The 13,611-nt window shown below is 52.9% G+C and overlaps 1 protein-coding gene across 3 annotated transcripts in view; it reads left to right on the top strand.

The window, feature by feature from the left end:
• spast (spastin) overlaps positions 1-13,611 on the top strand; it is a 31,060-nt gene that overhangs the window by 1,931 nt on the left and 15,518 nt on the right. For 2 of the 3 annotated variants that reach the window (XM_063009916.1, XM_063009918.1), the window contains 9 exons: positions 2,968-3,051; positions 3,186-3,287; positions 7,285-7,427; positions 8,765-8,895; positions 9,046-9,139; positions 10,474-10,548; positions 10,630-10,701; positions 11,747-11,822; positions 12,385-12,476. In XM_063009916.1, coding sequence (XP_062865986.1) covers positions 2,968-3,051; positions 3,186-3,287; positions 7,285-7,427; positions 8,765-8,895; positions 9,046-9,139; positions 10,474-10,548; positions 10,630-10,701; positions 11,747-11,822; positions 12,385-12,476 — 869 coding nt within the window. The remainder of the gene's footprint in view (positions 1-2,967; positions 3,052-3,185; positions 3,288-7,284; positions 7,428-8,764; positions 8,896-9,045; positions 9,140-10,473; positions 10,549-10,629; positions 10,702-11,746; positions 11,823-12,384; positions 12,477-13,611) is intronic. The other variant, XM_063009917.1, reaches the window with a different exon arrangement.

Genomic DNA, 13,611 nt, shown 5'->3' with positions numbered 1-13,611 from the left:
GCTGCCCTAATGATAACGAGCTGCCCTAACAAGCTGCCCTACTGATAATGAGCTGCCCCAATGAGCCGCCCTAATGAGCTGCCCTAACAAGCTGCCCTAACAAGCTGCCCTAATGATAACGAGCTGCCCTACTGATCATGAGCCGCCCTAACTAGCTGCCCTAACAAGCTGCCCTAATGATAACGAGCTGCCCTACTGATCATGAGCCGCCCTAACTAGCTGCCCTAACAAGCTGCCCTAATGATAACGAGCTGCCCTAAAGAGCTGCCCTAACAAGCTGCCTTAATGATAACGAGCTGCCCTAACGAGTCTCTCTAAGAATCTGCCCCAATGAGCCACCCTAACGATCTGCCCTAATGATAACGAGCTGCCCTACTGAGCTGCCCTAACGAGCTGCCCTAATGATAACGAGCTGCCCTACTGAGCTGCCCTACTGAGCTGCCCTAACGAGCTGCCCTAATGATAACGAGCTGCCCTACTGAGCTGCCCTAACGAGCTGCCCTAATGATAACGAGCTGCCCTAACGAGCTGCCCTAACAAGCTGCCCTAATGATAACGAGCTGCCCTAACAAGCTGCCCTACTGATAATGAGCTGCCCCAATGAGCCGCCCTAATGAGCTGCCCTAACAAGCTGCCCTAACAAGCTGCCCTAATGATAACGAGCTGCCCTACTGATCATGAGCCGCCCTAACTAGCTGCCCTAACAAGCTGCCCTAATGATAACGAGCTGCCCTAAAGAGCTGCCCTAACAAGCTGCCTTAATGATAACGAGCTGCCCTAACGAGTCTCTCTAAGAATCTGTCCCAATGAGCCACCCTAACGATCTGCCCTAATGATAACGAGCTGCCCTACTGAGCTGCCCTACTGAGCTGCCCTAACGATCTGCCCTAATGATAACGAGCTGCCCTACTGAGCTGCCCTACTGAGCTGCCCTAACGATCTGCCCTAATGATAACGAGCTGCCCTACTGAGCTGCCCTTACAAGCTGCTCTACTGATAACTGATAACTGGAACTTGGGGATCATGAGAAGCGTGTTTGGTGCTGGTGCGGACTGATGGGGATTGTACGGGCAGTGCAGACGTGGGTTGGTTTTATTGGTATTTTTATTGGCCGTCCACCTGCATTCCTTCCAACTTCCTGCTACGCTTCCACCTTAAGCACAGAGTCCAACATTCGGGGCCAGGATGTGACTGTTAAAAGGTGTAGATGAATCCTGCGGCGTTAGAACGCCACCGCTCGCTCGCTGACCTGGAAACTAATAACTGAGCTTTCGATTGATCGTCCACACCAGGACAAGCTCGGTGTGGGAACCAGACAGCAGATCCAGGGCGTGGCCAGTAGCCCGTATATGGATGTGAAGCCTGGACACTGAAGGAAGAATCTCACGGAGGAAGATGATCACCGCCGAGCGGGTGGACGAGACGGCCAGAACAGAAAAGATCCCACGTGTGGCTATAAGGCGCCCACATGACGCCTTCGGAGGCGACGTTAGGACGGTCGGGTTACCGGGGGCGGGGCTGCTACGGGCGAGACGAGGCAGAGGGCGCTGGAGAGAGCTGACCCATCTGCGCGGACAACCATTACAAAGCGATAAGCCACCACTGCCCTACTGAGCTGCCCTACTGAGCTGCCTTAACAAGCTGCCCTAACGAGCTGCCCTAATGATAACGAGCTGCCCTAACGAGCTGCCCTAATGATAACGAGCTGCCCTAACGAGCTGCCCTAACAAGCTGCCCTAATGATAACGAGCTGCCCTACTGAGCTGCCCTAATGATAACGAGCTGCCCTAACAAGCTGCCCTAACAAGCTGCCCTAATGATAACGAGCTGCCCTAACGAGCTGCCCTAATGATAATGAGCTGCCCCAATGAGCTGCCCTAATGAGCTGCCCTAACAAGCTGCCCTAATGATAATGAGCTGCCCCAATGAGCTGCCCTAATGAGCTGCCCTAACAAGCTGCCCCAATGATAACGAGCTGCCCTACTGATCATGAACGCCCTAACTATCTGCCCTAACAAGCTGCCCTAATGATAATGAGCTGCCCTAAAGAGCTGCCCTAACAAGCTGCCTTAACGATAACGAATCTGCCCCAATGAGCCACCCTAATGAGCTGCCCTAATGATAACGAGCTGCCCTAACAAGCTGCCTTAATGATAACAAGTTGCCCTAATGATCTGCCCTAATGATCTGCCCTAATGATAACGAGCTGCCCTACTGAGCTGCCCTACTGAGCTGCCCTAACAAGCTGCCCTACTGATAACAAGCTGCCCTAATGAGCTGCCCTAACAAGCTGCCCTACTGATAATGAGCTGCCCCAATGAGCTGCCCTAACAAGCTGCCCTAACAAGCTGCCCTAATGATAATGAGCTGCCCTAACAAGCTGCCCTAATGATAACGAGCTGCCCTAAAGAGCTGCCCTAACAAGCTGCCTTAATGATAACGAGCTGCCCTAACGAGTCTCTCTAAGAATCTGCCCCAATGAGCTGCCCTAATGATAACGAGCTGCCCTACTGAGCTGCCCTACTGACAACGAGCTGCCCTAACAATCTGCCCTAACGACCTGCTCTAATGAGCTGCCCTAACGAGCTGCCCTAATGACAACGAGCTGCCCTAACAATCTGCCCTAATGTCCATATAAGGCAGTGGTAGCTTAGTGGTTGCGGTACTGGACGAGTAATCATAAGATTGCCGATTTAGACCTCATCATCACCAAGTTGCCACTGTTGGGCCCCTGAGCGAGGCCCCTAACCCTCAATTGCTCAAATTGTATTCAGTAATAATTGTAAACACGATGTAAGCGAGTGAGGCATCAGGGCCGTGCTCAGGAGTCCAACAGATGCGATCGGTGTTGTCTTGAAATCAAAGCTCACACCGCTCACGCGCAGAGCAGGGATGTAAACAAACAAGCTGCTCCAGCAGACAGAGGCGACCCTTTAAACCCGCGTGTGTTTGTTTCCTGTGTCGTAGGTGACAAAGACCAGGCCGTGCGGTTGTACCGCAGGGGCATCGCCGAGCTGGAGAAGGGCATCGCCGTGCACGTGGCGGGATCCGGTAAGCTAGCGCTCGTCGCTCGTCGCTCGCTGACTGCCGTAGCGAAGTGAATCTCACTCTCCGTGTGTGTGTGTGTGTGTGTGTGTGTGTGTGTGTGTGTGTGTGTGTGTGTGTGTGTGTGTGTGTGTGTTTAGGCGAGAGAGCCGAGCGAGCCAGGAAGCTCCAGCATAAAATGTGCAACAACCTGAGCATGGCGCAGGACCGCCTGGACCTCCTGGGTAAGAGCGGGTTGCCAGGTATGATCCCAGTATGGCGCACGGAGGAATTCGTTGTTACTAGTGCATCTCTGAATGGCCGGGCTGTTTGGCCACGCCCCTCCCCCTTGAGACGTAGCCAGTGAGGTCAGTGTAGACGTGTCGACCGACTGGCCGATAGCACCCTTGGGTTCCCGCCTAAACGGAGCAGGTTACCGTTAGCAACCTTGTGCGCATTTGAACCAGTAAACTAGAGTGCGAAGGTCATGTGAGGATAGGGCGCCGACCCAGGGCGGATCCCGGTAGTATGTGGACAAAAGTATTGGGACGCCCCTTCAAGCTGCCCTAATGATAACGAGCTGCCCTAACGAGCTGCCCTAATGATAACTAGCTGCCATAACAAGCTGCCCTAATGATAACGAGCTGCCCTAACGAGCTGCCCTAATGATAACTAGCTGCCATAACAAGCTGCCCTAATGATAACTAGCTGCCATAACAAGCTGCCCTAATGATAACGAGCTGCCCTAACGAGCTGCCCTAATGATAACGAGCTGCCCTAACGAGCTGCCCTAATGATAACTAGCTGCCATAACAAGCTGCCCTAATGATAACGAGCTGCCATAACAAGCTGCCCTAATGATAACGAGCTGCCCTAACGAGCTGCCCTAATGATAACTAGCTGCCATAACGAGCTGCCCTAATGATAACGAGCTGCCCTAACGAGCTGCCCTAACGAGCTGCCCTAATGATAACGAGCTGTTCTAACAAGCTGCCCTAATAAGCTGCCCTAATGATAACTAGCTGCCATAACGAGCTGCCCTAATGATAACGAGCTGCCCTAATGATAACGAGCTGCCCTAACGAGCTGCCCTAATAAGCTGCCCTAATGATAACTAGCTGCCATAACGAGCTGCCCTAATGATAACGAGCTGCCCTAACGAGCTGCCCTAATAAGCTGCCCTAATGATAACGAGCTGCCCTAATGATAACTAGCTGCCATAACGAGCTGCCCTAATGATAATGAGCTGCCCTAACGAGCTGCCCTAATGATAACTAGCTGCCATAACAAGCTGCCCTAATGATAACGAGCTGCCCTAACGAGCTGCCCTAATGATAACTAGCTGCCATAACGAGCTGCCCTAATGATAACGAGCTGCCCTCATGATAACTAGCTGCCATAACGAGCTGCCTTAATGATAACGAGCTGCCCTCATGATAACTAGCTGCCATAACGAGCTGCCCTAATAATAATGAGCTGCCCTAACGAGCTGCCCTAACGATAACGAGCTGCCATAACAAGCTGCCCTAATGATAACGAGCTGCCCTAACGAGCTGCCCTAATGATAACGAGCTGCCATAACAAGCTGCCCTAATGATAACTAGCTGCCATAACGAGCTGCCCTAACGATAACGAGCTGCCATAACAAGCTGCCCTAATGATAACGAGCTGCCCTAACGAGCTGCCCTAATGATAACGAGCTGCCATAACAAGCTGCCCTAATGATAACTAGCTGCCATAACGAGCTGCCCTACTGATAACTAGCTGCCATAACCAGCTGCCTTAATGATAGAGCTGCCCTAATGATAACGAGCTGCCCTAACGAGCTGCCCTAATGATAACTAGCTGCCCTAACGAGCTGCCCTAATGATAACTAGCTGCCCTAACCAGCTGCCCTAATGATAACTAGCTGCCATAACCAGCTGCCTTAATGATAAAGAGCTTCCCTAATGATAACTAGCTGCCATAACGAGCTGCCCTACTGATAACTAGCTGCCCTAATGAGCTGCCCTAACGATAACGAGCTGCCCTACTGATAACGAGCTGCCCTAACGATAACGATCTGCCCTACTGATAACGAGCCGAGTTCCCGCCTAAACGGAGCAGGTTACCGTTAGCAACCTTGTGCACATTTGAACCAGTAAACTAGAGTGCGAAGGTCATGTGAGGACAGGGCGCCGACCCAGGGCGGATCCCGGTAGTATGTGGACAAAAGTATTGGGACGCCCCTTCAAGCTGCCCTAATGATAACGAGCTGCCCTAACGAGCTGCCCTAATGATAACTAGCTGCCATAACAAGCTGCCCTAATGATAACGAGCTGCCCTAACGAGCTGCCCTAATGATAACTAGCTGCCATAACAAGCTGCCCTAATGATAACTAGCTGCCATAACAAGCTGCCCTAATGATAACGAGCTGCCCTAACGAGCTGCCCTAATGATAACGAGCTGCCCTAACGAGCTGCCCTAATGATAACTAGCTGCCATAACAAGCTGCCCTAATGATAACGAGCTGCCATAACAAGCTGCCCTAATGATAACGAGCTGCCCTAACGAGCTGCCCTAATGATAACTAGCTGCCATAACGAGCTGCCCTAATGATAACGAGCTGCCCTAACGAGCTGCCCTAACGAGCTGCCCTAATGATAACGAGCTGTTCTAACAAGCTGCCCTAATAAGCTGCCCTAATGATAACTAGCTGCCATAACGAGCTGCCCTAATGATAACGAGCTGCCCTAATGATAACGAGCTGCCCTAACGAGCTGCCCTAATAAGCTGCCCTAATGATAACTAGCTGCCATAACGAGCTGCCCTAATGATAACGAGCTGCCCTAACGAGCTGCCCTAATAAGCTGCCCTAATGATAACGAGCTGCCCTAATGATAACGAGCTGCCCTAATGATAACTAGCTGCCATAACGAGCTGCCCTAATGATAATGAGCTGCCCTAACGAGCTGCCCTAATGATAACTAGCTGCCATAACAAGCTGCCCTAATGATAACGAGCTGCCCTAACGAGCTGCCCTAATGATAACTAGCTGCCATAACGAGCTGCCCTAATGATAACGAGCTGCCCTCATGATAACTAGCTGCCATAACGAGCTGCCTTAATGATAACGAGCTGCCCTCATGATAACTAGCTGCCATAACGAGCTGCCCTAATAATAATGAGCTGCCCTAACGAGCTGCCCTAACGATAACGAGCTGCCATAACAAGCTGCCCTAATGATAACGAGCTGCCCTAACGAGCTGCCCTAATGATAACGAGCTGCCATAACAAGCTGCCCTAATGATAACTAGCTGCCATAACGAGCTGCCCTAACGATAACGAGCTGCCATAACAAGCTGCCCTAATGATAACGAGCTGCCCTAACGAGCTGCCCTAATGATAACGAGCTGCCATAACAAGCTGCCCTAATGATAACTAGCTGCCATAACGAGCTGCCCTACTGATAACTAGCTGCCATAACCAGCTGCCTTAATGATAGAGCTGCCCTAATGATAACGAGCTGCCCTAACGAGCTGCCCTAATGATAACTAGCTGCCCTAACGAGCTGCCCTAATGATAACTAGCTGCCCTAACCAGCTGCCCTAATGATAACTAGCTGCCATAACCAGCTGCCTTAATGATAAAGAGCTTCCCTAATGATAACTAGCTGCCATAACGAGCTGCCCTACTGATAACTAGCTGCCCTAATGAGCTGCCCTAACGATAACGAGCTGCCCTACTGATAACGAGCTGCCCTAACGATAACGATCTGCCCTACTGATAACGAGCCGAGTTCCCGCCTAAACGGAGCAGGTTACCGTTAGCAACCTTGTGCACATTTGAACCAGTAAACTAGAGTGCGAAGGTCATGTGAGGACAGGGCGCCGACCCAGGGCGGATCCCGGTAGTATGTGGACAAAAGTATTGGGACGCCCCCTTCTAATGATTGAATTCATGTGTTTCAGCTACAGAAAGGGCACCACATGCTTATAATTTTGCGCAACAGTTTAGGGAAGGTCCTTTCCCATTCCCGTGTCCTGGAACGCCAGCCGAGGCTTGCTCGACCAGCCATCGACTTCACTGGTGCAAATCCCCACAGACGTATTCCAAAGTCTTGTGCAAAGCCTGGTCAGAAGAGCTAAACGCCACGCCGGGCGTCCGAATACTTTCGATCGCTTACTTATTAATAACTGAACGACTAGACAGGGGGGCACATACTTTTACCTCAGCGTTTGTGTGTGTGTGTGTGTGTGTGTGTGTGTGTGTGTTCACAGCCAGCTGCTTCTCCAAAAAGTCCGGCTCCTCTCAGTCCCTGCCGAAGAACAAGCCCTCGAGACCCCCCGCAGCCGCCCTCCAGCGCACCGCCAGCTACACCGGGCCCTCGTCGGGTCGGGCCGGGCCCCAGGCCAACCACCGGGTACCAGACTTCTCTTCTGCGCCTCTTTTAGGAGGGATAAATATTAAATAATGAAACATCAGGAGTCGGGGGTTCGGAGTGAGAGTGCTGATTTGAAACGCGCCCTCACCCGCCGTCCGGCACTCTGTCGGGCCCCTGCGCGAGGCCCCTGACCCTCCGCATTAGTACGTGGATTCTGAGAGCTGTCCGGCTGTTCATCATGTCTGTGTAGACGTGTAGGCACCCGACCGGTCGACAGCACAGCCCAGATTCCAACCCTGGAGCTCAGCCAAAAATGAATCGAATGAATCGAATCACTTCCCCCAGGTGGTCGGGTTAGCGTGTAGACGTTAGCCGAGACGTTAGCCGGCATGCTAGCGGGTTGTAGCGCCTCAGCCCCACCCACATAGAAGTGAATCTAAAGGAGTGAATCGTTCTTGCTTTGGTATTCGACTCCTTTATTTGCTATATAAATGAATCGAATGAATCGAATCACCTCCCCCAGGTGGTCGGGTTAGCGTGTGGACGTTAGCCGAGACGTTAGCCGGCATGCTAGCGGGTTGTAGCGCCTCGGCCCCACCCACATAGAAGTGAATCTAAAGGAGTGAATCGTTCTTGCTTTGGTATTCGACTCCTTTATTTCCAACAAAAATGAATCAAATGAATCGAATCACTTCCCCCAGGTGGTCGGGTTAGCGTGTGGACGTTAGCCGAGACGTTAGCCGGCAAGCTAGCGGGTCAGGATGTGGTGCCTCAGCTCAGCCCCACCCACATAGAAGTGAATGTAAAGGAGTGAATCGTTCTTGCTTTGCTTGTCGACTCCTTTATTTCCAATAGAAATGAATCAAATGAATCCAATCACTTCGCCCAGGTGGTCGGGTTAGCGTGTGGACGTTAGCCGGCATGCTAGCGGGTTGTAGCGCCTCGGCCCCACCCACATAGAAGTGACTCTAAAGAAGTGAATCGTTCTCGCTTTGCTTCTCGACTCCTTTATTTCCAACAAAAAAGAATCAAATGAATCGAATCACTTACGCTTAGATTCACACGGAGATTCATGGACCAGTTATCACAAGCGCACAGGTTCAAGCCATACCTCGTCCAAGACTCCCATGTCGGGCCCCCGTGCGAGGCCCTCGACCCACCCTCGCATCCGTGAGTAGTCTGTGTAGACGTGCGGACGCCCGACCGGCCGATAGCACGGCCCAGATCCCGACCCTGGAGCTCGGCCCACCGACACAGAAGGGAATCGCTCTTGCTTCGGTGTCCGACTCCTTTATTTCGGACGACACGTAACGAATCGTTTGAATCGAATCACTCCTTCAGGTCAGGTTTACGTATAGCTGGGTTTGTGCCTCCAGGCTCCCGCTGGACGGGGCGTCGCCCGAGAGAACCGTAGGCCCGGCGCCGCCCCGGCGAAGAGGGACATGAAGAACTTCAAGAACGTGGACAGCAAACTGGCCAACCTCATCCTCAGCGAGATCGTGGACAGGTAAGGGGGCGTCCCGATTGGCCGTTCGACTGTAGGGGGCGGGACCGAAACTGAAACGGGGTTCCTCTGCCGTCAGATCGAGGTGATCTGAGCGCGTGCGGAGGAGGGATGAGAGCTCTGTTAAGAGAAGTGTGTGTGTGTGTGTTACAGCGGCTGTGCGGTGAGGTTCGAGGACGTCGCCGGTCAGGAACTGGCCAAGCAGGCGTTACAGGAGATGGTCATCCTGCCCGCCCTGCGCCCGGAGGTACGTCCAGCGTTCGGATACACGGGGTCCGTGTGCGCGGACGCACTCGGAGAGTCGGACCCGGGGCAGGTGGAGCCCGGTGGTTAAAGTCGGGGTCGCCTGTGCTGGGCCCCTGGGCGAGGCCCCTAACCCGCCCTCAGTTGCTTGGTTCGTATTCAGTTGTAGCGGGTTGTGGCGCCTCGGCCCCACCCACATAGAAGTGAATCTAAAGGAGTGAATCGTTCTCGCTTTGCTTCTCGACTCCTTTATTTCCAACAAAAATGAATCGAATGAATCGAATCACTTCCCCCAGGTGGTCGGGTTAGCGTGTAGACGTTAGCCGGCATGCTAGCGGGTTGTAGCGGCTCGGCCCCACCCACATAGAAGTGAATCTAAAGGAGTGAATCGTTCTCGCTTTGGTATTCGACTCCTTTACTTGCTATATAAATGAATCGAATGAATCGAATCACTTCCCCCAGGTGGTCGGGTTAGCGTGTGGACGTTAGCCGGCATGCTAGCGGGTTGTAGCGGCTCAGCCCCACCCACATAGAAGTGAATCTAAAGGAGTGAATCGTTCTTGCTTTGGTATTCGACTCCTTTACTTGCTATATAAATGAATCGAATCACTTCCCCCAGGTGGTCGGGTTAGCGTGTGGACGTTAGCCGAGACGTTAGCCGGCATGCTAGCGGGTTGTAGCGCCTCAGCCCCACCCACATAGAAGTGAATCTAAAGGAGTGAATCGTTCTTGCTTTGCTTCTCGACTCCTTTGTTTCCAATAGAAATGAATCGAATGAATTGAATCACTTCCCCCAGGTGGTCGGGTTAGCGTGTAGACGTTAGCCGGCATGTTAGCGGGTTGTTGCGCCTCAGCCCCACCCACATAGAAGTGAATCTAAAGGAGTGAATCGTTCTTACTTTCCTACTCGACTCCTTTGTTTCCAATAGAAATGAATCGAATGAATTGAATCACTTCCCCCAGGTGGTCGGGTTAGCGTGTAGACGTTAGCCGGCATGTTAGCGGGTTGTAGCGCCTCAGCCCCACCCACATAGAAGTGAATCTAAACAAGTGAATCGTTCTTGCTTTGCTTGTCGACTCCTTTTTTTCGGACAAAACTGAATCGAATGAATCGAATCACTTCCCCCAGGTGGTCGGGTTAGCGTGTAGCGGGTTGTGGCGCCTCAGCCCGTTGGTTCGAATGGCCTGAAGCCAACCGAGGCAATCACTTTTACTTAGAGCGTCTCTATTTAGGCTACCTAGGTAGGCAGTGTGCAGCAAGGCAGCTGGCTGGTATTTGGGACGGAGCCCGTGTGTCCCCTCCTGGACTGACCGAACCGTCGTGTGTTTGCGTTACAGCTGTTCACAGGACTGAGAGCGCCGGCCAGAGGCCTCCTGCTGTTCGGGCCCCCCGGGAACGGGAAGACCATGCTGGTACGACGCTCGCTGGGTGATAAGATACGTCTAAACTTTGCGTGTGACCTCGCTGACCTCTGTGCGCGTTCTCTCCTCCAGGCTAAAGCCGTCGCCGCCGAGTCCCAGGCCACCTTCTTCAGCATCAGCGCCGCCAGCCTGACCTCCAAATACGTCAGTGCATTCAATTCATACATGGGCTCAAGTTTGGGTGTGGGTGGGTGGGTGGGTGGGTGATTTGGAATGGCGCAAGTTTGGGTGGGTGGGTGGGTGAGTGGGCGCAAGTTTGGGTGGGCGCAAGTTTGGGTGGGCGCAAGTTTGGGTGGGTGGGCGGGTGGGTGTGCGCAAGTTTGGGTGGGTAAGTAAGTGGGTGGGTGGGTGGTTGGGCGCAAGTTTGGGTGGGTGGGCGGGTGGGTGTGCGCAAGTTTGGGTGGGTAAGTAAGTGGGTGGGTGGGTGGTTGGGCGCAAGTTTGGGTGGGTGGGTGGGTGTAGGGGTGGGCGCAAGTTTGGGTGGGTAAGTGGGAGTTTGGGTGGGTAAGTGGGTGGGTGGGTGGGTGGGAGTTTGGGTGGGTAAGTGGGTGGGTGGGTGGGCGCGAGTTTGGGTGTGGGTGGGTGGGCGCAAGTTTGGGTGGGTGGGCGCAAGTTTGGGTGGGTAAGTGGGTGGGTGGTTGGGCGCAAGTTTGGGTGGGTGGGTGGGTGGGTGGGTGTAGGGGTGGGCGCAAGTTTGGGTGGTTGGGCGCAAGTTTGGGTGGGTGGGTGGGTGTAGGGGTGGGCGCAAGTTTGGGTGGGTGGGCGCAAGTTTGGGTGTGGGTGGGTGGGTGGGCTCAAGTTTGGGTGTGGGTGGGTGGGTGGGTGGGCTCAAGTTTGGATGTGGGTGGGCGGGTGGGTGGGCTCAAGTTTGGGTGGGTGGGTGGGCTCAAGTTTGGATGTGGGTGGGCGGGTGTGGGTGGGTGGGTGGGTGGGCTCAAGTTTGGGTGTGGGTGGGTGGGTGTGGGTGGGTGGGTGGGCTCAAGTTTGGGTGTGGGTGGGTGGGTGGGTGGGTGTGGGTGGGCGCAAGTTTGGGTGTGGGCGTGGGTTTTGGTGGGTGGGCTCAAGTTTGGGTGTGGGTGGGTGGGTGGGTGGAAGTTTGGGTTGTACACGTAGGGGCGTCGTGGTTCACCTGTGTGTGTGTGCGTGTGCGTGCGCGTGCGTGCGTGTGTGTGTGTGTGTGTGACCTCAGGTGGGTGAAAGTGAGAAGCTGGTACGCGCCCTGTTCGCCGTGGCCAGGGAGCTGCAGCCGGCCATCATCTTCATCGGTGAGAGAGACCCACCCGCCGCATGTACCGTCTAATGGGCGTGGCTCACACACCTGGGGGGGGGGGTTCACTTACTTTTCACCATCTCATGGTTGGTTCCCATAGAAGAAGTGGTGATGATCACATGGGCACATGGGCACACGCCCGTGTAACGCTCACTCGACTGTGGACAGTATTATCACCATTCAGCAGACTTTGGTTACAGTACTGGGCTTGTAATCTGAAGGTCGTCGGTTTGAGCCCCACCACTGCCTGGTCGCCACCGTTGGACCCCTGAGCGAGGCCCTTAACCCTTAATTTCTTGAACTTAGCACAAATCCAAATCTACTTGATTAACGAAACGGTGGCAATCTGGTCCAACTGTGGGTTACAAGATGTGACGTAAAGCCTCCACAAGGGGGCGCCGCTAGAGAGATTACCTATAGGGCAATTCAGTATCTCCAATTAACCTGACTGCATGTTTTTGCACACGTGGAGAACATGCAAACTCAGCACAGTGTGTGTGTGTGTGTGTGTGTGTGTGTGTGTGTGTGTGTGTGTGTGTGTGTGTGTGTGTGTGTAGACGAGATCGACAGCTTGCTGTGTGAGAGGAGAGAAGGAGAACACGACACCAGCAGGAGGATGAAGACCGAGTTCCTGGTGCAGTTCGATGGGGTGAGAAGCTCTCACGCTCACGTTCCCCTGAGGCTTCGCTTCTCGACTCTCGACTCCTTTATTTGCTATATAAATGAATCAAATGAATCGAATCACTTCCCCCAGGTGGTCGGGTTAGCGTGTAGACGTTAGCCGAGACGTTAGCCGGTATGCTAGCGGGTTGTAGCGCCTCAGCCCCACCCACATAGAAGTGAATCTAAAGGAGTGAATCGTTCTTGCTTTGGTATTTGACTCCTTTATTTCCAATAGAAATGAATCAAATGAATCGAATCACTTCCCCCAGGTGGTCGGGTTAGCGTGTGGACGTTAGCCGACATGCTAGCGGGTTGTAGCGCCTCAGCCCCACCCACATAGAAGTGAATCTAAAGGAGTGAATCGTTCTTGCTTTGGTATTCGACTCCTTTATTTCCAATAGAAACGAATTGAATGAATCGAATCACTTCCCCCAGGTGGTCGGGTTAGCGTGTAGACGTTAGCCGAGACGTTAGCCGGCATGCTAACGATTGTGTCGCCTAGGCCCCACCCACATAGAAGTGAATCTAATAAGTGAATCGTTCTTGCTTTGCTTGTTGACTCCTTTATTTAAAAAGAAAATGAATCAAATGAATCGAATCACTTCGCCCAGGTGGTCGGGTTAGCGTGTAGACGTTAGCCGAGACGTTAGCCGGCATGCTAACGATTGTGTCGCCTAGGCCCCACCCACATAGAAGTGAATCTAATAAGTGAATCGTTCTTGCTTTGCTTGTTGACTCCTTTATTTAAAAAGAAAATGAATCAAATGAATCGAATCACTTCCCCCAGGTGGTCGGGTTAGCGTGTGGACGTTAGCCGACATGCTAGCGGGTTGTAGCGCCTCAGCCCCACCCACATAGAAGTGAATCTAAAGGAGTGAATCGTTCTTGCTTTGGTATTCGACTCCTTTATTTCCAATAGAAACGAATTGAATGAATCGAATCACTTCCCCCAGGTGGTCGGGTTAGCGTGTAGACGTTAGCCGAGACGTTAGCCGGCATGCTAACGATTGTGTCGCCTAGGCCCCACCCACATAGAAGTGAATCTTAAGCAGTGAATCGTTCTTGCTTTGCTTGTTGACTCCTTTATTTAAAAAGAAAATGAATCAAATGAATCGAATCAC

This window comes from Trichomycterus rosablanca, chromosome 15, assembly GCF_030014385.1.
Source record: "Trichomycterus rosablanca isolate fTriRos1 chromosome 15, fTriRos1.hap1, whole genome shotgun sequence".
NCBI classification, from domain to species: Eukaryota; Metazoa; Chordata; class Actinopteri; order Siluriformes; family Trichomycteridae; genus Trichomycterus; species Trichomycterus rosablanca.
The sequence above is the reverse complement of the archived record's forward strand: the minus strand, read 5'-3'. Positions and strand labels throughout refer to the sequence as shown.